This window comes from Ischnura elegans, chromosome 6 (assembly GCF_921293095.1).
Source record: "Ischnura elegans chromosome 6, ioIscEleg1.1, whole genome shotgun sequence".
NCBI lineage: Eukaryota > Metazoa > Arthropoda > Insecta > Odonata > Coenagrionidae > Ischnura > Ischnura elegans.
Window position 1 is genome coordinate 91,626,773 of NC_060251.1, and position 27,152 is coordinate 91,653,924.

The 27,152-nt window shown below is 40.0% G+C and overlaps 1 protein-coding gene and 1 long non-coding RNA gene across 2 annotated transcripts in view; both read right to left on the reverse strand.

Moving 5' to 3' along the window:
- The window catches only part of LOC124161422 (RISC-loading complex subunit tarbp2-like), a 59,419-nt gene that overhangs the window by 22,059 nt on the left and 10,208 nt on the right, over positions 1-27,152 (reverse strand). Inside the window, exon 5 of the mRNA XM_046537737.1 lies at positions 2,985-3,112. Within this exon, the coding sequence (XP_046393693.1) occupies positions 2,985-3,112 (128 nt within the window). The remainder of the gene's footprint in view (positions 1-2,984; positions 3,113-27,152) is intronic.
- On the reverse strand, positions 4,025-12,936 carry LOC124161166. Its single transcript, XR_006865331.1, has 3 exons — positions 12,854-12,936; positions 4,957-5,237; positions 4,025-4,110 (listed from the first exon to the last, which is right to left on the reverse strand). It is a non-coding gene; the product is annotated as an uncharacterized LOC124161166 (long non-coding RNA).

A 27,152-nucleotide genomic window follows, 5' to 3' on the forward strand; every position in this document is an offset into this window, starting at 1 on the left:
ATATTATTAAAATTAAGTCAATTGAAATGAATTCCGTGAAAAAAAAAGTTTTAATACGTAAATTCCGCTCTTTTGGAACGTAACCCCTAATTAGTATGGAAGTCAATGGTTCGACTTTCGTACAATTCGACTTTCGTACAAGTTTTCGGGAACGCATTGTGTACGAAAGTCGGGGACCGCCTGTAGTCCAAACAGGACAATTTCGGAAGAAACAAGAGTAGCATAAGCGCATTCAAACAAGACGAGACGGACTGGAAACTTCAGGCAACGCAAACTGCGTATATCATATTGCTGCGCCTTCGCCCCTTTGCTTTGAAGACAACGACGTCACATGCAAGATCGGACGTGTTCTTCCCGTGCTCCTTCGCTCATAGCCTCGTAGCTTGAAATACGGAGGGGAGGGAGCACGCGCGCTCCTTCCCCTCCGTATTTCGTTGCTTGCTTCGAAGACAGAGGGATCGCGCTCCTTCCCCTGGACCTCTCCTTCCGCGCTCCTCACTTATAAGCATTCCTGATTTCTTCCATCCACAATTTAGTCCAACAATGAACACACTCGTTTGAATTTTTTAAAGCGCAGGTTTTGATACCAATATAATTTTCAGTTGCAATAATCCTCATATTAGCGTCTGCAGATGATTTTTGAAAAATCATGTGCTCAGCGTAATGGTATGTCCTTCAACACTATGCATTTCTCTACGTTTGATAAGCGATTACTATGTGCAGTATAAATGCCGTGGGATGCCCACTCGTGGCAGTAAATTTTGCGAGCCCTCCGGAGCGAAAAACCCTGCGCGATCTTCCATGTTCACCTCTGGGGTACCGACGTGACGGCGCAATGCTTACAAGAAATTCAAACAGGAGCATTTTAAAAATACGTCACTAAGGGAGTAACTCCCCTGCCTGCCGCTTGTTTTTGACCTAGGGTTTCAGATGACTGACTCACACTGAAAACCAAGGCCACTCAGTTCCCCTTGGACTTGCGACCGGTGAAGGGGAGGGGGGGAAGATAAGAAGTTTGTGTAAGAGGCGCACCCTCATTTTCGGCTGCAATTTCTGGGAAAAAAGGTGCGCCTCTTACACGCACTTATACGGTATTTCTTTTAATTTGACTGTACAGCAAAATATACTTCTAGTGCAACAATACACCCCCGCAATACGAAGTGGGGAATGGAAGTGAATAACCGTGAATAGCTATTGCACACAACTCAATCACACATACAGACATGATTTGGAGTGAAAGAATTAAAGAATGCCATTTCAAGCTCCCAAGTATGTTTGCAAAGGCAATGCTTAATTTCAATGTTCCCCTACTCGGGTAGTCATCCCGCCACAGGGATAGAATACATTCTCCATTTATTTTTCATTTTTAGCAAGTGCCATAGCGAAGGAAACATTCATGAACAGGAAAGAGAGCATCATTACGTATGAGTAAAAAGAAAAGTCTAGCGAAGGGAGCACAGCACAATTCAGAGCCAAAGCATGGTCTACACTTGGGAAGGAGGAAAGGAAAAGACCTGAGGGATTTGGGTTCAGGGGAGAACTGAGACGATGATGCTGACGAAGATTGACCACAAAGTGCTGGACATGGGGGTGAGGAGAGAAAGCTTAAGATACGGAGGAGATGGAAGGGGTGGATGTAGGGAGTACTGAGTGGGGAGGGGATGTTGAAAACAGTGTTAGATTAGGGGAGAGTGTTAGACAAGCAAGAAAGGGGAAGAAAGAGATTAGGATTAATCGCTGGAATGAAATAAAGTAGGCCTCGTAGAGAAGCGGAGAGGGAAGTCGAACTTGGGATGGGACTTGCCACGCTATTCTCATATTGATCCATGTTGTACAGTAGACTCTCGTTAATATGAACATCGTTATTACAAAGTTCTTGTTATTACGAAGCAAGTCGTTGGTCCCGACGAAAAGGCCTACCCAATCTAATGTAAAATAAAAATTAATAAGAAATCTTCATTATTTTGAAAATACGAATCTGATCCGGTCCTGGCAATTACAAAATGAACTTTATTACGAAGTTCCACTAGTAGTAGGCAACGGCATTTAGGTGGAAATAGACTACGCTACTTTATCATCATTGCACTACATTTAAATTCTCCTTGTGCATTGTGCCCAAGAGCGTCAATTATGGTACTTCATTCAGTAGGAGATATGTACTTCAGTATGCACGCAACATCAGATACTAAGCTTCATTCCTGTGGAATTATGGTGACCCACTCATTAATGCTCGCAAATTGGACGTCCAGTTAGTCCTCTTCCTACGCACATTGGATTTACGAACTTTCAGAGATATGACGTTTAAAAAAATTCAAGAGTGCCCAAAATTTAAAATTTGGTGCCTATGGAGTTTGCCGATGCGACACGACATGATGTACAGGAACTCGCACTTTGGGCTGAACAAAGTATCATTTAATCTGGTTTGAAGTCAGGAACTGTTCAGCGCTTCGCCCGTTCTTTCTTCCCGCACAAAGCGAATTTTTTCGGCACCGGCTACATTGCAAGCTAGATCAGTTAGTCACAATCGTGAGTTAACGCACGATTGTGATGCAGTGTTGCATTCTGCAAGATCTCTCGATGCCTTGTATAGGTTTATCAACTTAAAGAGCAAGGTCTCGGAACGCATCTTCTTCGTATATCGAGGACTTGTGCATAATTTAATCGCGTACATTACACACTTGACTCTGAAGATTATAAGTTTAGGAGATTGAAGAGACAAGAAATTTTGACAAAGTATGTTTCTTTTTATTCGATGATTCCTAAAAGAAACATTCATACGAACTTCGTTATTACGAACCTCTGCTTTTTCAGTCCCGTGAATGTCGTAATAACGAGAGTCTTCTGTAGTCTACATAAAATGGAATAGCTAGAATACTTTACTAGATAACAGAGTATCAGATAAAAATTTAATAAATTTGAGTCATCTAAACTATTTAATTGAGTGGCACAATAGGTATGGAGACCAGTAAAAAGGATGCACTAACCTTCTCAGCTTGCTTCACCGTTCTCGTCTCACTGATCAAAGGTGAGGCCATGGCCAGATGTTCCCTTATCTTGTCAATCATCAGCTTGGCAGAAATTTGTTTGGCTTGCTTTTTTGTGCGAGCCTTCCCTGGAAGCAAAATCATAATTCCATGACTTTTACACTCAAACATCATCATCATAACAAACATCCGTTCCGCAAAACACCTCTGCACAGCAAATATACATCATGGCCCCAATCACCCTCTCATGAACCACACCTCTTCCCAAAAAGCATTTCTGTGCATAAAAATTAATTGGTGGCACACACAAGATTTTTCACCTGTTTAGAACAAAATACATAGCAAGATTTGGTCACTGACATTCCCAATTATGCCATCACAGAGCACAATGCCGAAGAGTAGCTAAAGAAATATGAAACGAACGATATGATACATTAATGCAAACAACCTTATTACCAAGTTTTCATTATTAGTACAGTCTGAACAAAGTATCAATTAATCCATCATGAATTTAAGAACTGTTCAGCATTTCACCCATTTTTCCTTCCCCACTGATGGCAAATTTTTTTCGGCTCCAGCCACGTCGCACGAGCAGCTAGATCAGTTTGTCACCATCATGAGTCTATGCAAAATTGTATTGCAGTGTTGCATTATGCAGGTTAACCAAACTTTTCAATGCCTTGCATAGGTTAATCCATTTATGAACAAGGTCTCGGAACAGACTTTGTGCGAAATTCAGTCGTCTAATTTTAAACACTTGGCTCTTAAGCTATTCCGCAGTGCAACTATAAGTACGGGATATTAAAGAGACAAGGAATTTTGGCACAGTATGTTTCTTTGAGATGATTCCTGAAAGAATCATAATTACAAACTCCATTATTACGCACCTATGGTTATCGGTCCCACGAACTTTGTAACAAAGAAAGTCTCCTATAATTCCTTTTTCATTCCTGTGATTTGAATGGTGTTGAAGGCCATTAAAAATGCACATATCCAGGAAAAAACATTTGAATTTTTTTCATGGAAATTTTGGAAAAATTCCTCACTTTAGCTGCTGCTTGTTGCAATGTAGCTTGATTTAACTCACTCCCAATAATTGGCCAGGACATATGAGCCAAAATATTTTCTGTACAGCATACAATGAGTTTTTATTGCCTTAGAATTAGTAAGCTATACAGCAAACACTTCCATGCAAAAAGAAATTTTTAGTCCCAAAAAGTCTGTTTTAAAGATATACTACTGTATAAGCCCGTGTAAGAGGCACACCTTTGAGGCAAGTGATTTATGGCCTGTGGCATCTTGGAAAGGAAAAAATCAGAGGCATTGGCTGATGGAGGGCCGAGTGTGGTTCCATGAAATACGGCACTGAGATTCCCCCAATTGTCGCTCAATCTCTTGGGAAGATTCAAGCTATGTGCCTGCCGTGTTTTGCCTTAAAAATTTCCACCGCTGCAATACTCCTAAGAAGGTGTTTAAACAAAATTGTTCGTGAGTAGGACAAGCATGGTAGAGCAACGACGTATGCAATGAGACGATAGGAACTCTTTCTAATCCCTCTAATGGGACATTGCAATCATGAAAGCAATGATTTAAAATTTCGGATTCATATTGAATTTCCGACCATACCTAGTAAGCATCATAAGGTTAAGACTATAAGTGAATACCTACTTATCACCGAGAGCCATAGGTATCATGAAAATTAGGCTGAAAAAATACCGCGAAAATTTTTAGTACTGAAAGAGGAAATTTTGACAACTGTCGAAAGTCCAGGCATACGTCTGCAACACAAACGATAACACAACAACGATAGGATAAAAAAATGCCGCAAATTTTTTTTTCTTCAGCTCCGACGCTCAAAATATGGGTGCGTCTCTTACATGCACTTATACAGTAACAGAATCATACTGAATAACTCAACACACTGCTGCATTTTAAGCATGCTGGAGAGCTATCAGATGTGCAAAAAATACACCTGCAGACTGCAGTTGATGACTTGACAGCTTGTCATGGCATTTTGTGCATTTGATCACAATTTTTCATTGTTTCTTGTACTCTAGGGATGCGTTCCAAATCACACATCATGTGCATCCATGTGGGCATGCATAGAGCATATTTTGAGGTTCCGGAAGCATCAACTCACATTGGCTAACATCAGAAATTCTTGATGCAGTTGATGCAAAGGCAAGAACGGGCACTGCCCATAAAATTGTGATGGTGTCTTTGGAGTTAGCATAGGATGTTTATATTGTGCTCCTAAAGTTATAGGAAAGAGTTATAGTTATTAGTTTTTGATATAATTAGTCCATCTATAATTGAAAATTGGGAATTCTATATCAATGCGTTGAAGTGAGCATGTAAGTAACTTGTTTACGCCCATTCTTAATTTCACAGGTAGCAAAGAATGCAATATACAATCTATAATTTAACTCATTGAAATGCAAGCGTGGTAGTTTTAACCAAAATTTTGCTTATATACACTAAATTGTGGAAATTTCCAACACTTAAATGTTGTATTGCAAAAATATTAGTTTACTAGGGAGTGTTTAGCGGTGTGGTCAGAATTATAAATTGGCTCCAAGTTGTATGTATTAGGGAGTGGTTATAACATAATACAGCAGACTCTCGATTATCCGGGCTAATGATGGGGAGAGGGTGCACGGATAATCAAAAAACACGGATAATCCAAACTCCATTTTATTTCTTAAATTTTCCGTAATATGCACAAAATTATCATACGTATATTCATTTTCGCAAATAGTCCGTTAATTTAGTTTGTTTTAAGGACTCGTTGACAGCTTTCTTCACCTGAACACGGATTTTTTTTGCTGCAATAACGTCATTATAATCGTAATTACAGTGTTCCATGTAGCGCAGCAAATTTTCTACGCAGGTGAGCGCTTGGCTGTGAGTCATGCGGTCGCTACTCCCCTCCTCTCCGCTCTCGTCACTTTCACTCCCCTCACTCCCCTCCTCACTCGCCACTCCGGTAGAGATCGCGGCGTTAATAATGTCCTCATCCGTCATATGACGGAATCCCGGTTCACTTTCGTCTCTCTCCAACCACTCGTTTAAGTTTTCTACATCAACATTTTCGAACCCTTTCATTATTTTTACTAGTTCCCCCAAGTTGGGATCACTCACATCTGATTCTGAAAATCCCTCGAAATCACCTTCGAGGTCTAGCAAAAGTTTCATCCACGAACGAACTAGTGTGATAGGTTTCACCGAAAGCCAGGCCTGAGATACACCGTGAATTGCATCTAATATTGTCATTTTCTTCCAGAAGTTCATCAAATTTTCATCTTCAATGGATAGGGTTCGCAGAAGACCAACGCGGTAATTTCTTTTCATTGATGCAATGACGCCTTGATCCATTGGCTGTATAATTGATGTGACGTTTGGGGGTAAAAACTTAGTAATTATTAATCCGTCGTCTGACGTTAAAATTTTCTCATTCGGATGGGAAGGGGCATTGTCTAAGAGTAGCACTGCTTTCGGAGGCAATCCCTTGTCTTTTAAAAACAAACGAACTTGGGGAACAAATTTTGAGTGGAACCAATGCTCAAATATCTCTCGGTCCATCCACGCTCCCTTTTGATTGTAGTAATCAACGGGAAGCTGACTTCCTTCAGTGCCCTTAAAGGATCGAGGCCTTTTCGATTTTCCAATGACTAACAATCTAAGTTTATGGCTCCCGGAAGCATTCCCACAGCACATCACTGTCAATCGTTCTTTGGAGGATTTGTGGCCGGGTGCATGCTTCTCTTGCACGAACGCTAGCGTTTTAGACGGCAGACATTTCCAGTATAGCCCCGTCTCGTCAGCATTGTAAATTTGGCTGGAGTCATACCGTTCTTCAGTCACAAACTGCTGAAATTCTTCCCGAAACGCTACTGCAGCCTCATTGTTAGCACTCAGTCGTTCTCCTTGAATACTTATTTCACGTATGCCGTGTCTATTTTTAAATCTTGTTAGCCACCCAGATGATGCGTTGAACTCGCCTTCGAAGCCCAGTTGCTTGTAGAAAAACTTTGCTTTATCTGTGACAACTGGACCAGAAAGAGGTGTGCCTTCCGCTCTCCTCTGGGTAAACCATTGAAGCATTGCGGCGTCCAACTCCTCGTATGATGCACTTTTCATTGTCTTGCGATTTGATGGTCCTGCGCCACTGTCACAGTTCCTAGCGTATTCCATTAGCTTGGTCTTATTTTTTTTAATATCACGCACTGTTTGACATCCAATGCCATAATCTCTGGAAATCTTTATCACCGATTCCCCCTTCTCTAGTTTATTAATCACTTCCAGTTTCTGTTTTACAGTCAACACAATTTTCTTGCGTTTATCAGCCATGCTTCTTCCTCCAGGTGGATGAATTGTTCACCGGACAACCTAATTAACGATGGCACATGCAACCTAGAACCACGAAGCATAAGCCGCGACTGCGGGAGACCCACAACACTCAAGCCTTAATCGATATGTTGCTGCCGGCAGTTACTCACACGTGTCAGCAAAAAGTAATCACTAAGTTACGAAGTTTAGGACGACTTCATCCCTCCATTCTTCATCAGGCCTCAACCTACCCCTTTTACCCCTTCCACCTTTCTAAGACCATCCAACAGGCCCCCCAGATTATGTTTCGCGCAGGGATCATATGTTACGAAGGTGATACATTATTGGCCTCAAAATAAAATATCATATTACTTAAAGTTCCCAGAAAGGTTCACTAGCCTTGAGCAAAAGCTTCAAGTTACCTGAGGGCAATAGGAAATGTATGTTTTGAAGTCTTTCCCTTCCCTCTCCAGTAGAATTCTATTCACGCAACCTGACTTCCTTGACCCCAATATATGAACCAAGCTGCCAGCATGAGTCACCCACTGTGTTCTTCGCTGACAGCAAGCAACTTTCCATAATTACGGTTTTGCCTCCATATGACTTCGATAATAGTAGCGTGCACCAAGTATAAGAAAGAATGAGTCCAAACACGACGCATTTCTGACTTTTTAAAAATTTGTTAAGCATGGCACCATAACTTCCATTTATCGATTTATCCATGAATCACCAGTTCCTGTATTTGGCTGCACGAAAAAATCGCTAAGATGTTTTCGCTACAAATGCATCTTTATTTTTTGCTTTCTTGATTTCTTATGAGCGTCATAATTATTTTCACTTCCTGCACGAGTCATTTATTCAAGGAACACCTTCCTCTCTTTAACTCGAAGGGAGGAGTCAAGAGACGAACGTTTGTATAACCTCGTAGCAGTCGTAAGAAAACGCGCTCCTTCCCCTCCAAGCCCCCTCCTCCTCCCCCCTCTCCTCGTGCTTCCGCTGCCCAGCCTAGCCCCTTCCCTGCGGCCGGTCGTATTCTACCCCCATGTCGTCGCTTGTGACGCGTTCCGACTGTGCGTGTTCTTGTTATTCTAATTGTTCATTATATTAGTAAATCCATCAATTTCTGATGATTTCAAAACTTGCATTTGACTTTTAACGTAAGCTAGAATTCTTTCGTTCAATTTATTTTCGCAAAAACTGTAGCGAGAAGAAATTAGAGTTAAGGCTAAATAGTCGTCCCGGAACTGGACATTTTTCTCTTTAGACGAATTTATATTCACTACTCCTCACCACGGATGACACAATGAGCACCCATTTAATGTGAAACGGCTTTAAGTTTATCCTACTAAATACGGAACTCCGGCGATTTTTTTTTTTAAAGATCGCGAAAAATTTCAACGAAGAGTGAAAAATCATGCACGGATAATCCGCAGCACGGATAATCCGCACCCGGATAATCGGGAGTCTGCTGTACATACAGTAAACTCTCGATTATACGAAGCAGGATTTTACGAAGTTTTCGATTATACGAAGTGATATTGCGGTCCAGCGAAAAGCCTATGCGAAATACATGGCGCTATTCGATTATACGAAGTTTCGATTATACGAAATGTTTTGAATTTACGAACCTCGGATCGGTCCCCAGGAGCGAAAGGCATTCGTTTATACGAACTATGGCGAAATATTTGTCAACAAAACTAGTTACGCCGGCGTAAGTAGCTAAAAATATCAGCGCTTCCAACTGTGGTTCATCAAAAGTGTGAAATCGTAAATGATAGTGCAACTTTGGAGAGAAAGGGTTCGCCTAAAACCTCACGGTGGAAATTTAGGGGAAGAAGGAGTTAAGTAAAATATCGTGACTGACATAATGCCCCTATTTACGTGCCTATTCGTAAACATCGCTTCGACAATACTTTGTAGTTTAACATGTCAGGAAGGTCACACGGGGTATTTCGTACACTCCTAATTAACCCTTTGTACTGCTGTGAACGTACCTGGTACGTTGCTACTGTGAAAGTACTTCGAAGACTACTCGACTACTTTTCACCGAAGCACTTCAAAGGGTCCCTAATCCGGGACCCTTTCCTCGACGAGCTCACCCTCGCTGGCCCCTCTCTTCGACCCTCCGAGCCTTCCTCCCCAAAAGTGACCGCTCTGACTACATTTTGAATATCTATAAATCAATACCATCATCAAAAAATAATTGTTTGCATCGCACTCCTGCCAATCAGATTTTGTTAACTTTGCTAAAATGGCCAAGTTAATAAAACTGTCATTTTTCATCGCAGAAACACGGTTCAAAGACATGCTTTATTTCCTCCACTACAATCGCAAATTGCTGGAAATCGGCCGGATTCTCTTTGATAACGCATCATGAGGATGTTCTCGAGGTTGGTAATTGATACAACTAGCCTACTAGTAATTCTACCACTATAATATCACGGCTATGGTTGATTCGTTACGTTATACCTTCAGGAAGATGCAGCGGATAAAATCGCGGAGGAGATTAGAGGCTTAAAAGATGATTTTGAAAAATTCTTGGAAAAAGCAGGAAGAGCACAGCGCGCAACATCTAACGATTATATTGCCCTTGACGATGATCTCCGGACTTGCGACAATGGGACGCCGGTACATATGTCGGAAGAAGCAGCGGCCAGGTCTAGTCAGAATAGCAGTGACGACGAAGATGAAAATGAGGTAGTAATTTCACCAAATAAAGAAGAAGTACACGTTGCCCTCCAAACATTAAGATATTTTGATCTGGCTAACGAGTTAGGTCCCCAATTTGATTCCCATTTATGCAAGTGAGAAACCATGGTGGAAGCGGCGATGGAGAAGGGCAAAAAGAAAATATAACAGATTTTTTAGTACTATCTTTTCGTGTATATAATAGCCTTCCTGAGTAAACAACTTAAATATCTTAAGTATTGGGCTCTATTAACCACAAACTTATTTTTCAGGCTACTCGTAATGAAGACGCACTTCTAACTCTAACCATGAACTTTCTTCTCGCGTGTCTCCCCGTTTTCCCATGCCGAGAGATCTTTCTTTCCAAGTCTTTGTTTACTTCCTCCCGCGGCCTTCTGCTGATCTTGCTGACACCCACCTTAGGCATTCCAAACCCCTCCTTCCCCAGCATTTCCCATTCACTCCCCCCCTAAAGTTACGGAGCTTGAGTGCGTCGTAGGAAAAAACGCCCCCCAAACTTAAACTGAGGCAGAGCTGAAGGCCCTTTCCTCACCCTTCTTTCTCCTGCCCCCTTTACCCCACCATATGCCGACCACTTCTTTCCTCAGGCAATCCCCATCCCACTCTTATCCACCCCACCCACTGGGAACGTTCCCCGATTGTGGAGAAGGGCATGGTTCATCTTTACCTGCAACGGGGGTAAGTTATTAACCGGAGAGAGGCTGAAGAAGTATCTTCCACTATCGGGGAAATGGTGCCGCGCTTATAATTGTCTCTCTTCTTCTCTGCTGACGTTTCAATTGAAATTATTTTCTTTGCTCTTTCCTCACTATATTTATTCACGATTATGGCGCGACTATTTTTTAGTGCTAAAGCTAAGAAAATCTTTTCTCTACGTCAATGATTCTTTGCATAACTTTCAATACGGCGGAGAAAGGAACACGAAAACTAAATGAGGTGAATGTACAGGTTTTTGCGTGTCATTTTTGGGAATTCACGCAAGTGAACCAATACTTAACACACATTGAGAAATGATGAAACATCTCTTGTAGGAAAACAATCAATGCGGATAATAACGTTTCTCTCTTTATTTCTCCGATAATGGAAGATGCTTCTCCTGTCGTTTTCCGGTTGGAACCTTGCTCCTGTCGGCATAAAAGAAGAGAGAAATACTATATGAACATAGCACTTCACACCCGGTATGAAGAATATGGTCCTGATGAAGAATAAAGTCTTTCGTAGCAATGTCTGCTAAGATGACGGAGCACAGTATCCGGACGGAGAACTCAAACAGAATTTACTTCAAATATTCGCCAGAAGATAATCATATCCTACGTAATTTATAATCGTAACTGAATCTCAATGAAAATAACTAATGGAAAAGATAGCACATTCAACTGAAAATACGGAGTAACTCGAAATATTTACTTATGAAGGTTATTTTGGAAACGGGTGGAGGCCCTCGTTTTTCTTTTTTTTTCTCGTCACTGAGCGATAGAGGGCGACATAAATGGCGGTTAGGCCGGCTGCCGCTAAAATTCCGTGGGTACTGGAAACAAATATCTATCTTACGCGAACTTAATAATTGTTATTCGCTCCTAACCACAAATTTATAACATGAAATTCTTATAATAAACTTTGCAATTCATTATTTGATTACGTTTTCTAAACTGGTCGGGAATTTCTTAAGCGATCGTTGACGTTGAAGTATGAACGAGAAATCGGAATTTTATGGTGGTTTAATCATTTAACGATCTTTCACAGCATAAATCGATAACAAAAAGCCTTTTCTATGAATAATACCGAGAATAACCACCGAAAACATTTAAAGGAGACCACTAAAGACAAAAAAGGGCGGAAGAAACAAAAGCGAACATTTTTTCGTGGCTTATGAAAAAGGTTTGAAATTACGAAACTCGACTTCACCAAGTGCCAATTTTCAGGTCCCACTGACTTCGTAAAATCAAGAGTTTACTGTAGCCACTTCAAAATAACTATATAAGATTTTGTTTATTGAAATAAAAGAATGCTTATGAATATAAAATTGCTTATGCTTTGCAGAATCTCACTGGTCTATCATTTGAAGGCACATCGCAAATTGTTCCTATTTTGCCACACATTTATTAGCTCTTTAATATGCGAAATTAACTTCATTGCAAGTGAATTTGCTCAGTAAGTACCAAAATTATTTACCCTGCTAAACAGATTAGTTCACCTAAAGTAAAGGGACATACAGGGTAGTGAAGCCGTAATAGACAACAGCATCAAGTAATTTATATATGTATGCATTTTATACAGTGATCATGGATGTGAGCTTGATTTACAGAGATATGTGCTTAAAGAATCCCATTGAGGTGATTGAGTATTAAGTGCAATTATTTTTTTTCAAAGCACGTGATTTGGTAAGCCTTGATAAAAACATGCGGTCAGAATTATAAATTGGCTCCAAATACTCTTTGATACTCCAAATACTGTATTGATGACACGGCAAACTCATTTTCAGTATCCTCCCAAATGCTATCTATCTATAGGCACACTCCTATCAATGATATCAAAATTAATGGGTTTCTAAAATGGTTCTCAGCTGCACTCGGGTATTTAATTTGTTTTAAGAAGCTGCATCATCAAACATTGAAGAGTATCGGTGATCACTATCTTAGTAGTGATTACTGATTTTCAATGTTTATATTAAATTTTCAAATATAATTGCTCCATGTAAAACTTCCTGATATCAGAAGGAAGTGCAAAATTCTGTCTCAAGACAGCCACAATGTCCAATGATGCATTTCACAAAATACTCAGTTTTGTTGTGATTTAGGTTTTCTATGGACTCGAAACAGTTCAACACGTACCTCTTTTTAAAAATGAGACTCAAAACATCCTTTTCATCAGAGAACAACAGTACATTAGCGGTTGCCACAAAACATGTTGTTGCTATTTATTTCTTAACTTAGCAACTAGGTTACAAGTACAACACCCTCCCTCCAACTAGTTGCTTCCATCAGCTACAAGATTCTGTTGATTAATGCAGTTCCCACGCTTGAAATTGTAAAGCCCCTTTGGTAAAACATATGCTACCATATATATTATGTTGACTTGTATTCAGCAATTATTTTTCCTTCGGCAACAGTGCTTCTAACAAAATTGTGTCTAACCTCTGTGCTGTGACCTTTCCTTGATGTGTCCAAAATTTGCATTTTTTACTCCAGACTTGTCATAATTTCCACCAATTTTAATTTTAATTTCATTAATGCACCACATCACTACCAAGTATTTTAATGCAGTTCTTTCCAACGATTCCTTGTATAACTCTGGAGACTGTAACACTATTTTTTGCTCCAGCTGCCAAACTTACATACCTACTCGCCTTCTATTGCATACATGGCTACACATCACTGCTCTTTGTTTTCCCAGGCTACTGCTCCATTAGCTAACTTAAGTTTATCCAGTGCAGGATACTCCGTTAATAGTATGGCATTTTGCAATGTGGTAGGTTGCCATGATATTTCTTATTTATGTTTTTTCAAACAGTTTGTTTTGCTAATTTTTGTTGGAATTTGATATAAAGTGTATGGTGTGTTGTGTGTTTCTCCTAATTAAAACTGTTCACGATTTGGACTAAAGGACTGTAATACAGGGTTCCCACTCTACCTGAACAATGAAATTCACGGCTTTTTCCAGGTTTTCACGGTTATTTTTCACATTTTCACGTTTTTTTTTAAGGTTTTCACGGTCTCAATTTTGCTAAATTCACGGTCCGTTAATAAGCCAACAATAAGAAAATCACTGGCCGTATATCAACAGAAAATTAACGTACGCGAAAAACGCCGTGAATGTTAACGCCGCAATGAAAAGTGATATCTGTTATGACGTGATCTATCGTTTGCAAAATTCAGGGCCGACTAAAGGACCAGCCCAACCGCACTCTTGCCCGGACGCCGAATACCCTTCGGACCTTCTTCCGTCCGGACACTCGAGGTCCTTTTTTAATTCCTCGCTGAGAGATTGTTTTTTGCGCACGTTGTTATTACTGCAAAGTAACCGAATTTCCCCCACCCCAATATTTCTTATTTAACGGAAAATATTTTATTTAAATTGTTTATAGAATATAATAAATTGATTCTTTCTTATTCAGCGGAAAATATTTAATGAAAATTGTTAATAGAACATAATAAATCGAAAAACAATTTCATACAACGTATTAGCACGAATCTAAGACGAACACGATTCTAAGACTACCCTCCTTTTTTGGAACTCCACTAGGGGACAATTTTTCTTTATTAATAACGATACGATTATAAAATGAATGCGGAAAAACGATCAATGCTTCATTTTTTTTGCTGGATTGCCTATGTCCCAGGAAACGCAGGATTTTGGCGAGTAATTAAGAAATTCATTTAAGGTTTCAAAACAATATTTTAGATAATAACAGGAATAGTAGTACTTTATCAAGACACACGGCATTTACACTGCTATTATGGATTTCAGTCAGATATAAAAATTCTTATCCATCAAACACCATTTCCAGTACACCTATTCACGAGAGCAATGTGCATGTTGTGCCTAAAACAACCGCATTCGCCGGTGCAGTGACTACTTGTGAGATGGATCACGAAGGCCAAAAATAGTCAATTACTTGAATTGTTCCTGTCTAATGAATATATTTTTAATACAATTGAGGTAGTGTGTAAAGCGTGAACAATGTTGCGTTAATCGTCAGCGGCACGCCCACCTGGATCTTCGCCTTCATATCTCTACTTGTTTTCTCCAGGTAGCTCACTCTACCCCCACCCCTACCGTCATGTGCTAGCGGACAACCCAAGGCGCTCTGCAATATTCACGCGCATCTAGCCCGGATTCTTTTCTTCATGTTCAATTATTTTCAGTCCATCTCTTAAAGTTCTCAATAGTTTCTTCGGAGGGGCCATGGTCGGAAGACGACTAAAATTAAACTAGTGAAAATGACTCTATTAAACTCACATGGAAAACACTCGGTGGTTCGAAGTCCAGCCACCCCGGAAAGTAGGGAACCACTCGTACGAGGTGAAGTTCGGAACTGATGCTATCGCGTACGGGGGTACGCAGAGCACACTGCAGAGGGCGAAGCGTGACCATAGGACTGCGCCATGAAGTTTTTTACCCTAAAGATGCCCATTCTTTTCTAATTAGCGTAGCGCCAGATGATCAGATGAATTCGGATTGTTAGTAGGGAGAAACAAAAATCCTGAGAAGATATCCCTTCGTCAGAAACTATGACAAGTGAGACTACTTGTAGTAGTATAGCTCGTAAATTGATAACTGATAACAACCTGGTATCATGTTTTCGGAACAAAATGCCGAATTAACTGCCGTAAGCTCAGCTACGAGGATATCGCGTTTCGCCAAAAATCACCATCGTATTTTTCCATCTATTTCCTTGCTTAAAATACGTCATGTGTGGTCTCGTTTTTTTTTAACGTGCAAATTACTAACATTTCAATCTAATAAAAGCATAATAGCAATTACTGAATATCATTGTTAGATACCTTTTGGGCTAATAGGTGATTCATGCAGCAGTTGACCTCCATAAACTGGGAACTTTAGGCTGAAAAAGGTCAGTTGGTGAGAAGAGGGGGGAGCGCGAAACACGTTTCTATTGTTCTCGTGTAACTCGATATTTTTTTCGAAGCTAAAGTCTTCGTAATAAGATCCCTGCGCGAGCTGGGACCTGTTTTTATTTTGAAGAAGAGAAAAGCGTCAGAAGGGGGGAGGCGAATGGTGAATGGAGGGGGATAAAGGTTCTTGGGAAATGCGCTAATGTTACTTTCCCACGGCACTGAGCTTCTCCCAATGGTAGTTCCACCTCTTGGAGAGGATTCCAACTATGTGCTTGTCGTTATTAGCCATAAATGACACATTGTATTTATTTCGTCTCATTTTCGTCAAACGATGGATGCGGGAAAATTCTGCGTCGGAACCGCGATCTTCAAACGATCAATGCGAGAAACGATACTTCAGGGAACGATAGATGCGGGAAAAAATTAAATTGTCTATAAGGAACTTTATTTGGGAGCAGAAACGGCGAACGATCAATGCGGGAACGATAGATCGAGGTTCCACCGTATAACTTTCTTTTGAAAGCGGCAGTGTAATGACTTCTTTTCTCTGCTATTGTAATACTCTGAAACCAAAACTGAATCGATCTCTCTAATCAGAGGCAAATCATGTTCCCTTCTTACCGTTGCTCTGGGAAAAATGGAACGACTATGTAGCATAATTAATCGTAGAGGGCGTAACTTGGTGGAAATCCATAATATCACGAATACAAGGATCAAGGAAATAGCAAAGTTCTTGATCCTTGTATTCGTGAGACTATGTAGCAGTTTATATTGCGACGGCATTGAGGCTTTAACGACACAAACAAACAGCATTACCTTAGATAGCACAAAGCGGAGGAACTGGATCCCCACTGACAGTAAATAACTCCACACAAACTTTCCGGTTGCGACGTAAAACTGGCAAGTTCCAGGTCGACGCATGCGACAATCGTGTAATGCTGTGTTGCCATAAGCGGAAATCTTATCTCGTTTTCAGGGCCGCAATGCGCGAGAATTAGTAACGTCACGCCGAAAGCTCGCTGTCACCCGGTTCAAACGCAGGGAGCGTAGTGTCCACAGCGCATGGCAGGTTGTCAAGGCTAGCGGTCTTCCAGTCATAGGATTGAGGGTGTTGAATAAACGTTCAAATTTTTCGACACAATGGCCATCTAGATTTAGTTTCGAAAGTGGTCGCTGCAGCCAGTGGGAAGGCTAATTGGGTGGAAGGGGGACTAAGCAGTGACCGAGGGAGGGGAAACCAAGCCATTTGAGGAAAGTAAACAAGCTGATGAGAAGTGGTGTCATATTTCAGGAGGGGGAGAGAAAAGGCCTGCGCTGAGGAGATGTTTTTTTCTTCAGGCAACATTCGTTCCCACGCTTTTCTGACCCACGCGACCGCAGAGATTTTTAAGGTTTTAAGACGAAATTCACGGCTATTTCCCGGTTTTTTCACGGTAGAGGAAATTCACGGCTAATTCACGGTTTTAAGGTTTTCACGGTTGAGTGGGAACCCTGGTAATAATACATATTTTATCAGGTTATGGAAGCCCAGGAACCCTTTGGTCTACGTTGGAAATTCTGAATTGGAAATTGAAGGCTGATGATGAATCATGACTACTCATATAGAAACTAGGTCCCTGTGACGTCACGTGGAGTGGCATCATATGGGCGCCAATCTGGCCTTTTTCAAATGAGGTTAAAATTGACAATTGCCATTCGTCAAAACTGGGATTTCTAAAACCAAATACTTTGTATATTACGAATACACTAATGGTGGGTAACGAATCGCAATCAATGCCTTTTGTTTTCTTTGACAAAGGAAAATACCCTATTTCATGATATACCGATAAAAATGTCTTAATAAAAATGTCTTAAAAATGGCAAGTGATTTATGGCCTGTGGCATCTTGGAAAGGAAAAAATCAGAGGCATTGGCTGATGGAGGGCCGAGTGTGGTTCCATGAAATACGGCACTGAGATTCCCCCAATTGTCGCTCAATCTCTTGGGAAGATTCAAGCTATGTGCCTGCCGTGTTTTGCCTTAAAAATTTCCACCGCTGCAATACTCCTAAGAAGGTGTTTAAACAAAATTGTTCGTGAGTAGGACAAGCATCGTAGAGCAACGATGTATGCAAAGAGAAGATAGGAACTCTTTCTAATCCCTCTAATGGGACATTGCATTCATGAAAGCAATGATTTAAAATTTCGGATTCATATTGAATTTCCTCAACAAATTTGGATCCTAAGTATAAGGTGAAGGGCATTATTCGTGGAAATTTGGATCCGAGGTATCCGATCCGACCATACCTAGTAAGCATCATAAGGTTAAGACTATAAGTGAATACCTACATATCACCGAGAGCCATACGTATCATGAAAATTAGGCTGAAAAAATGCCGCGTAAATTTTTAGTACTGAAAGAGGAAATTTTGATAACTGTCGAAAGTCCAGGCATACGTCTGCAACACAAACGATAACACAACAACGATAGGATAAAAAAATGCCGCAAATTTTTTTTTCTTCAGCTCCGACGCTCAAAATATGGGTGCGTCTCTTACATGCACTTATACAGTAACAGAATCATACTGAATAACTCAACACACTGCTGCATTTTAAGCATGCTGGAGAGCTATCAGATGTGCAAAAAATACACCTGCAGACTGCAGTTGATGACTTGACAGCTTGTCATGGCATTTTGTGCATTTGATCACAATTTTTCATTGTTTCTTGTACTCTAGGGATGCGTTCCAAATCACACATCATGTGCATCCATGTGGGCATGCATAGAGCATATTTTGAGGTTCCGGAAGAATCAACTCACATTGGCTAACATCAGAAATTCTTGATGCAGTTGATGCAAAGGCAAGAACGGGCACTGCCCATAAAATTGTGATGGTGTCTTTGGAGTTAGCATAGGATGTTTATATTGTGCTCCTAAAGTTATAGGAAAGAGTTATAGTTATTAGTTTTTGATATAATTAGTCCATCTATAATTGAAAATTTGGAATTCTATACCGATGCGTTGAAGTGAGCATGTAAGTAACTTGTTTACGCCCATTCTTAATTTCACAGGTAGCAAAGAATGCAATATACAATCTATAATTTGACTCATTGAGATGCAAGCGTGGTAGTTTTAACCAAAATTTTGCTTATATACACTAAATTGTGGAAATTTCCAACACTTAAATGTTGTATTGCAAAAATATTAGTTTACTAGGGAATGTTTAGAGGTGTGGTCAGAATTATAAATTGGCTCCAAGTTGTACGTATTAGGGAGTGGTTATAACATAATACATACAGTAAACTCTCGATTATACGAAGCAGGATTTTACGAAGTTTTCGATTATACGAAGTGATATTGCGGTCCCGGCGAAAAGCCTATGCTAAATACACGGTGCTATTCGATTATACGAAGTTTCGATTATACAAAATGTTTTGAATTTACGAACCCCGGATTGGTCCCCAGGAGCGAAAGGCATTCATTTATACGAGCTATGGCAAAATATTTGTCAACAAAACTAGTTACGCCGGCGTATGAAGCTAAAAAAATCAGCGCTTCCAACTGTGGTTCATCAAAAGTGTGAAATCGTAAATGATAGTGCAACTTAGGAGAGAAAGGGTTCGCCTAAAACCTCATGGTGGAAATTTAGGGGAAGTAGGAGTTAAGTAAAATATCGCGACTGACATAATGCCCCTATTGACGTGCCTATTCGTAACCATCGCATCGACAATACTTCATAGTTTAACATGTCAGGAAGGTCGCACGGGGTATTTCGTACACTCCTAATTAACCCTTTGCACTGCTGTGAACATATCTGGTACGTTGCTACTGTTAAAGTACTTCGAAGACTACTTGACTACCTACTTTTCGCCGAAGCACTTCGAAGGGTCCCTAATCCGGGACCCTTTCCTCGACGAGCTCACCCTCGCTGGCCCCTCTCTTCTACCCTCCGAGCCTTTCTCCCCAAAAGTGACCGCTCTGACTACATTTTGAAAATCTATCAATCAATGCCATCATCAAAAAATAATTGTTTGCATCGCACTCCTGCCAATCAGGCATTCAAGTACGTCTCTGAACCGTGTTTCTGCGATGAGAAATAACGATTTTGTTAACTTTGCTAAAATGGCCAAGTTAATAAAACTGTCATTTTTCATCACAGAAACATGGTTCAAAGTCGTACTTTATTCCCTCCACTACAATCGCAAATTGCTGGAAATCGGCCAGATTCTCTTTGATAGCGCATCATGAGGATGTTCTCGAGGTTGGTAATTGATACAACTAGCCTACTAGTAATTCTACCGCTATAATATCACGGCTATGGTTGATTCGTTACGTTATACCTTCAGGAAGATGCAGCGGATAAAATTGCGGAGGAGATCAGAGGCTTAAAAGATGATTTTGAAAAATTCTTGGAAAAAGCAGGAAGAGCACAGCGCGCAACATCAAACGATTATATTTACAGCATCAAGTTATTTATATATGTATGCATTTTACACAGTGATCATGGATGTGAGCTTGATTTACAGAGATATGTGCTTAAAGAATCCCATTGAGGTGATTGAGTATTAAGTGCAATTATTTTTTTTTCAAAGCACGTGATTTGGTAAGCCTTGATAAAAACTTGCGGTCAGAATTATAAATTGGCTCCAAATACTATTTGATACTATAAATACTGCATTGATGACACGGCAAACTCATTTTCAGTATCCTCCCAAATGCTATCTAACTATAGGCACACTCCTATCAATGATATCAAAATTAATGGGTTTCTAAAATGGTTCTCAGCTGCACTCGGGTATTTAATTTGTTTTAAGAAGCTGCATCATCAAACATTGAAGAGTACCGGTGATCACTATCTTAGTAGTGATTACTGATTTTCAATGTTTATATTGAATTTTCAAATATAATTGCTCCATGTAAAACTTTCTGATATCAGAAGGAAGTGCAAAATTCTGTCTCAAGACAGCCACTCTAAGTGTATGAACAATCTCCAATGATGCATTTCACAAAATGCTCAGTTTTGTTGTGATTTAGGTTTTCTATGGACTCGAAACAGTTCAACACGTACCTCTTTTTAAAAATGAGACTCAAAACATCCTTTTCATCTGAGAACAACAGTACATTATCGGTTGCCACAAAACATGTTGTTGCTATTTATTCCTTAACTTAGCAACTAGGTTAAAAGTACAACACCCTCCCTCCAACTACAGTAAAACCCCGTATTTGCGTTATCGGAATTTACGTTTTCCCGCAAATTGTAAGTTTTTTTCTGGGTCCCGTCATATTTCCTATCTCTCCAATGTAAATAGAACCCTGTATTTACGCCGTGTTTTTTTCGTTTTCCCGCCATGTGCATCACGACGTGCCGACTAAAAAAAAATTTTTTGCGCACTTAAACAATTAATCGCGCATATCAGCCCTTAAAAACTGTCTTTTGGCTTCCTTTCGCGCATTTTTATTTAGAAATCCAAGAGAGAGAGACGTAATGAGAACTATTTTCGGGAAGAATTTGAATGTGGCAGGACAGAACGCCACCAACGTCGGAAAGTTGAACTACGTCATCTCGTTTTCTGTCAGCGGCGAAAAGATTCACGATATGAAAGTAGGTGTTTTGAGCAATCAAGCTATGTATTAATTATAATGCAAGAACTCCTGAAGGAATGTTGACAATAATCATGTAGTCGATAATATGATACGAGAGTTTGAAAGGAAACCAGACGTGATAAACTATAAAACTTGGCCGACAACTGGGATCATTTGCGCTGACTTCATTCAACAGTTGCGTAGCAATTATAGGTTAATTAAATACTTAAAAAAAAACTTATTTAAACTTGAATTATCCCATTCAAATAGCAGTGTATCGCAAACTATTGTAACTTTCAAAAATTATGAAGTCCCATGACTGTTTGTACTATACGCATTTGATCGCCGAGGGGTAGTTCAGATACTCGTGTGTTGCCGAGTTACCCTCAATTCGAATGGGAAATAGAATTGATCCGGCTTGAAAATGGAAATTCGAGGTGAAAAACGGACATTTTTAATTGACGAGAAAATGAAAATTTTAGAGATAGTTGATTCCCACACCGGAACCCGCATCGATTCAAACGCTGGCGAAGCAACTCGAATGTTGAGACTGGCAATCCGATCGGATTTCCAGTCTCAACATTCAATACCGTGGTGAAAAATCGTGATGCCATTGTAAAATATGCAAACCAGTGCGGACATTTATCAAAAAAGAGAATATATGTGAAGAATTCCAGGTAAGAATAAATGGAACGAATTCTAAAAGAGTAGTTTTTAGGTGCAAGATCATCAAATGTCCCTGCAAATGGTGTCATCTAAAGGCCTGTTTACATAGTACATTAACCCGTACAAGTTAATGTCTAAATTATGAACACGAAAATGCACCGTGCATTCACCCAACTTGTGCGTATGCATGAACAGAAAATAGAACCTGTTCAAATTTGGTTCATGCATTCATAGTCGGATTTAGGGGCAGGGGACGTGCCCCCCCAGATGCTTAAAAAAATAGACAAAATTTGAATACGGTTATCATAGGAGGATCTATGGGAGGGGGGGCACGTGCCCCCCCAGACACTTAAAAAATATGCAAGATTTTTAATACGGTCCGGTTATCATTGCGTTCGTTTTGTATAACGTGGTATCATTGCGCCTCCAGAACAAAATCACGGCATTGCTTGTGCCCCCCAGAAAGAAATCTTGGATCCGCCCCTGATGGTCATCATTACGTTCGCTTTGTTTTGTATATTACTCAAGGAGGCTCAATCATTTAATTCAATAAGAATAACTTTGATATAAAAATAAAGAGAATTTTGTAAAGTCATTGTTATATCTTGTTTTTAATCTCAATTAAGACAAGATCTTTTGCCTGTCAGGCCCTCTGTGCCCCTCCCAGAAAAAAATCCTGCATCTGCCCCTGCCTACATTCGTACATGTCCCGTTCCGGTCCACAAAAATCATTCATGCAAGCAGAAATTAACACGTACGTGCTAATGTATTGTGTAAACAGGCCCAAAGGCCCTTGAGAAAAGGTATTTCCCAACAAGATTGGGAATCGAAGATTCCACGGCATCTATAATGGTTGGTTGGATAGATTCAAAAATAGGTACAGTCTTGTATATAAGATGGTGAGTGGTGAAAGCAAAGATGTTAACATAGAGACAGCAACTCAGTGGAAAGAATCTGAATATATTAGAGTTCTGAAAGGTTACAGCCCAAAAGATGTTTTCAGTGCAGACAAAACAGGATTATTTTTTAATTTTTGCTGCCAGCAAAAACACTGTGCTTCAGAGGGAAACAATGTTATGGCATAATGCCTAGTGAACAATTAAAAAATTAACATTTCCAAAGCCAATATATGAATAAAAGTGAAAATTCTCTATTTCCCACTATTTGCATTTTCCCGCAATTTACACTTTTTTTCTTGGGTCCCTAGAAAAGTGTAAATAAGGGGTTTTACTGTAGTTGCTTCCATCAGCTACAAGATTCTGTTGATTAATGCAGTTCCCACGCTTGAAATTGTAAAGCCCCTTTGGTAAAACATATGCTACCATATATATTATGTTGACTTGTATTCAGCAATTATTTTTCCTACGGCAACAGTGCTTCTAACAAAATCGTGTCTAACCTCTGTGCTTTGACCTTTCCTTGATGTATCCAAAATTTGCATTTTTTACTCCAGACTTGTCATAATTTCATTAATGCACCACATCACTACCAAGTATTTTAATGCAGTTCTTTCCAACGATTCCTTGTATAACTCTGGAGACTGTAACACTATTTTTTGCTCCAGCTGCCAAACTTACATACCTACTCGCCTTCTATTGCATACATGGCTACACATCACTGCTCTTTGTTTTCCCAGGCTACTGCTCCATTAGCTAACTTAAGTTTATCCAGTGCAGGATACTCCATTCATAGTATGGCATTCCGTTAATAGTATGGCATTTTGCAATGTGGTAGGTTGCCATGATATTTTTTATTTATGTTTTTTCAAACAGTTTGTTTTGCTAATTTTTGTTGGAATTTGATATAAAGTGTATGGTGTGTTGTGTGTTTCTCCTAATTAAAACTGTTCACAATTTGGACTAAAGGACTGTAATAATACATATTTATCAGGTTATGGAAGCCCAGGAACCCTTTGGTCAACATTGGAAATTCTGAATTGGAAATTGTATCAGAAATTGAAGGCTGATGATGAATCATGACTACTCATATAGAAACTAGGTCCCTGTGACGTCACGTGAAGTGGCATCATATGGGCGCCAATCTGGCCTTTTTGAAATGAGGTTAAAATTGACAATTGCCATTCGTCAAAACTGGGATTTCTAAAACCAAATACTTTGTATATTACGAATACACTAATGGTGGGTAACGAATCGCAATCAATGCCTTTTGTTTTCTTTGACAAAGGAAACTACCCTATTTCATGATATACCGATAAAAATGTCTTTCATTGTGTAGAAACATTTTTATTGACAATAAGAGACCCATAAGCGTGCACAGTGACGTGAAACTGTCGTTAGGGAGTGCAAAATCCACCTCAACGCAACTGAAGCATTTGAGGGTGGAACACAAGTCAGTATGTGATGAGAAAGTGACAAAATTCAGGGGAAACTTATGTGAGGAATATCAAAATTAAGTCAAAGGTTTCTTTCAAAAGTTTCTGAAGATTGAACCTATTTTCATTTCCAAACGCAAGCATAACGGTTTACGTCCTGAGCGTGTAAAAATTTTATCATTTTTAAAAATGATCTGAAAGCTTATAAAAATGATTTTTTATCGGTAAAAATATTTAAATGTGTATGTAAATCTAAATAGCATTCCTTTGATTGTATGTACCCAGAAGAAACTTGAATAACTACTTCGTTTCATAGCAGACAATTGAAAATGCATTTGGATCCGAAAATATCCCGAGATCCGGGTCCTAAAAAAATCCTGGATTTCTCCAGCCTCAGAATCATGCGTGGCACATGAATGACAGTTGTTTATTTTCCTTCTTGAAAAATGATTAACCTACTTTTTCATTCATTGAGCTCCAACAATCATGAAGATGAATTCTCCTGACGTTGACATACACTCATTTTGCAGCAGTAAGAATCAGCATTTTCTTTCAAATACTGTTCTTCAGATGCCGTTTCTGCAAGTGAAAGCACTCTTTTCCAATCAAGGGTTCATATATTTTTTTGAAAATCCACGAGCGAAATAGCCAGTTGTTTCAAGTGCAGACAGTGCTAGTTTTTCCCAAATTACTCCCATTCTCCACACTTATAAGATTAGCTGCGACTACTAACACTAAATTAAACAGTTCAAATTCACAATCGGTTACTATTTACAGTAACTTGCCGTTGTGGGATAACTCCTTTCGGAGGATTTGATTATTACCAATAAGTTCATGTCCGTGGTCATGAAAATGATATGGAATTTGCGACAGGTGCTCATTGAAAAATATCGAGGTGAAAAATACTGATGTTCTAGTTTTATTGTAAAAATATTGTGCCATTTTTCTTCCATTTACAGGTAGTCTCATCCAGATTACTTTCACAACTTCTACCTTCACAATTTACAGAGGAAGAACTTTTTCAAATGTTCTGAATCTTTTTTAATAACTTTTAATCATACATGTTATGAATTTGAACGGGTTATTCTAATCACTTGTCCCTTCACACAACAATTCATCATTTCCACTGATGCCAACGTACGTTCCGAACAAAATACCGTATAAACGCGTGTAAGAGGCGCACCTTTTTTCCCAGACATTGCAGCCAAAAATGGGGGTGCGCCTCTTACACAAACTTCTTATCTTCCCCCCCTCCCCTTCCCCGGTCCCAAGTCCAAGGGGAACTGAGTGGCCTTGGTTTTTAGCATGAGTCAGTCATCCGAAACCCTGGGTCAAAAACAAGCAGCAGGTAGGGGAGTTTCTCCCATAGTGACGTATTTTTAAAATGCTCCTGTTTGAATTTCTAGTAAGCATCGCGCCGTCATGTCGGTATCCCAGAGGTGAACATTGAAAAGATCGCGCGGGGTGATTCGCTCCGGAGCGCACGCTAAATTTACTGCCACGAGTGGGCATACCGCGGCATTTATACTGCATATAGTAATCGCTTATCAAACATAGAGAAACGCGTAGTTTTGAAGGACATACCTGGTTAATAGTCAACATCTGTCTTGCCGAGAAATTTCCATTGCGCTGAGCACCTGATTTTTCAAAAATTATCTTCAGACGCTAATATGAGGATTTTTGCAACTGAAAATTATATTGGTGTCAAAACCTGCGGTTTAAAAAATTCGAACGAGTGTGTTCATTGTTGGATTAGCGCTGAAGGAGAGGTCGAGGGGAAGGAGCGCGCACCCTCCCCTCCATATTTCAAGCTACGAGGCTACGAGCGAAGGAGCAAGGGAAGAACACGTTCGATCTTGCATGTGACGTCGTTGCCTTTAAAGCGAAGAGGCGAAGGCGCAGTAATGTGATATACGCAGTTTGCGTTGCCTGAAGTTTCCAGTCCGTCTCGTCTCGTTTGAATGCGCTTATGCTACGCTTGTTTCTTCCGAAATTGTGCTGTTAGGACTAAGTTGAATATTAGTAGCCTTGTTTTAGCTATAAATCTTTGTGTCAATCAATTAGAGCTCAAAAAACTTAAATGCTGTCAGATATACGTCGCGTTAGGTCTAATTCTTTTTAGAACCTCGTGCGTGTCATACAATTGCTGAAAGATATCGAGATATATTTTCGAGCTCAGTTGGTGACTCACCTAGCATTTGACCTCCAGAAACTCGGAGAATTGAACCTGGTAGACCGAAAAAGGTCAGTTGGTGAGATGGGGTAGGGATGAAATGCGTTTCCATTGACTGTAACTTGATAATTTCCTATTTTCCTGTGGAGTTCAGGAAAGGAAAAAAGTCCCCTTGCACACACACCGATTTTGGATGGCCGGTAAAAAATATCGGCCGATATTTTACCGGCGAAGCGATGCTTGCACACACGCCGGATTTTAACCGGTCAAACGATAAGTTGCTATGTTTTTGAGCCGGCGACGGCGATCCACAGTGACAATGGCCGGCAGCTAACCGGCATTTAGCCGGTGCCGGCGCGTGTTCGGTACGTGTGCAAGCTCCAATGCTCTCCCATTGTTCACTATTGGAATGTGGACGGCCGATATTTTACCGGCCGTCCAAAATCGGTCTGTGTGCAAGGGGCCTTAAATATATGAGGCGGTTATTATCCTAAGGCGCTGAGATTGCCCCGATTGTTGTCCAATCTCTTGGGAATGTTCATGCTATCTGCCTGTCGCGTTTTGCCTTAAAATTTTCCACGGCTGCAATTCTATTGCAATACTCCTGTGAGAGCTTTTAAACAAAATTGTTTATGAGTAGGACAAGCAACGTAGAGCGATGGCGTATGCGAAGAGAGGATCGGAACTTTTTCTACTCCCTCTTATGCCACTATTACTGCCGCAGTTATCAAAATTTCCTCTTTCAAACAGTACTGAAAGAGGAAATTTCGATAACTGTCGAAATTCCAGGCATACGTCTGCAACACCGCACGATAGGATAA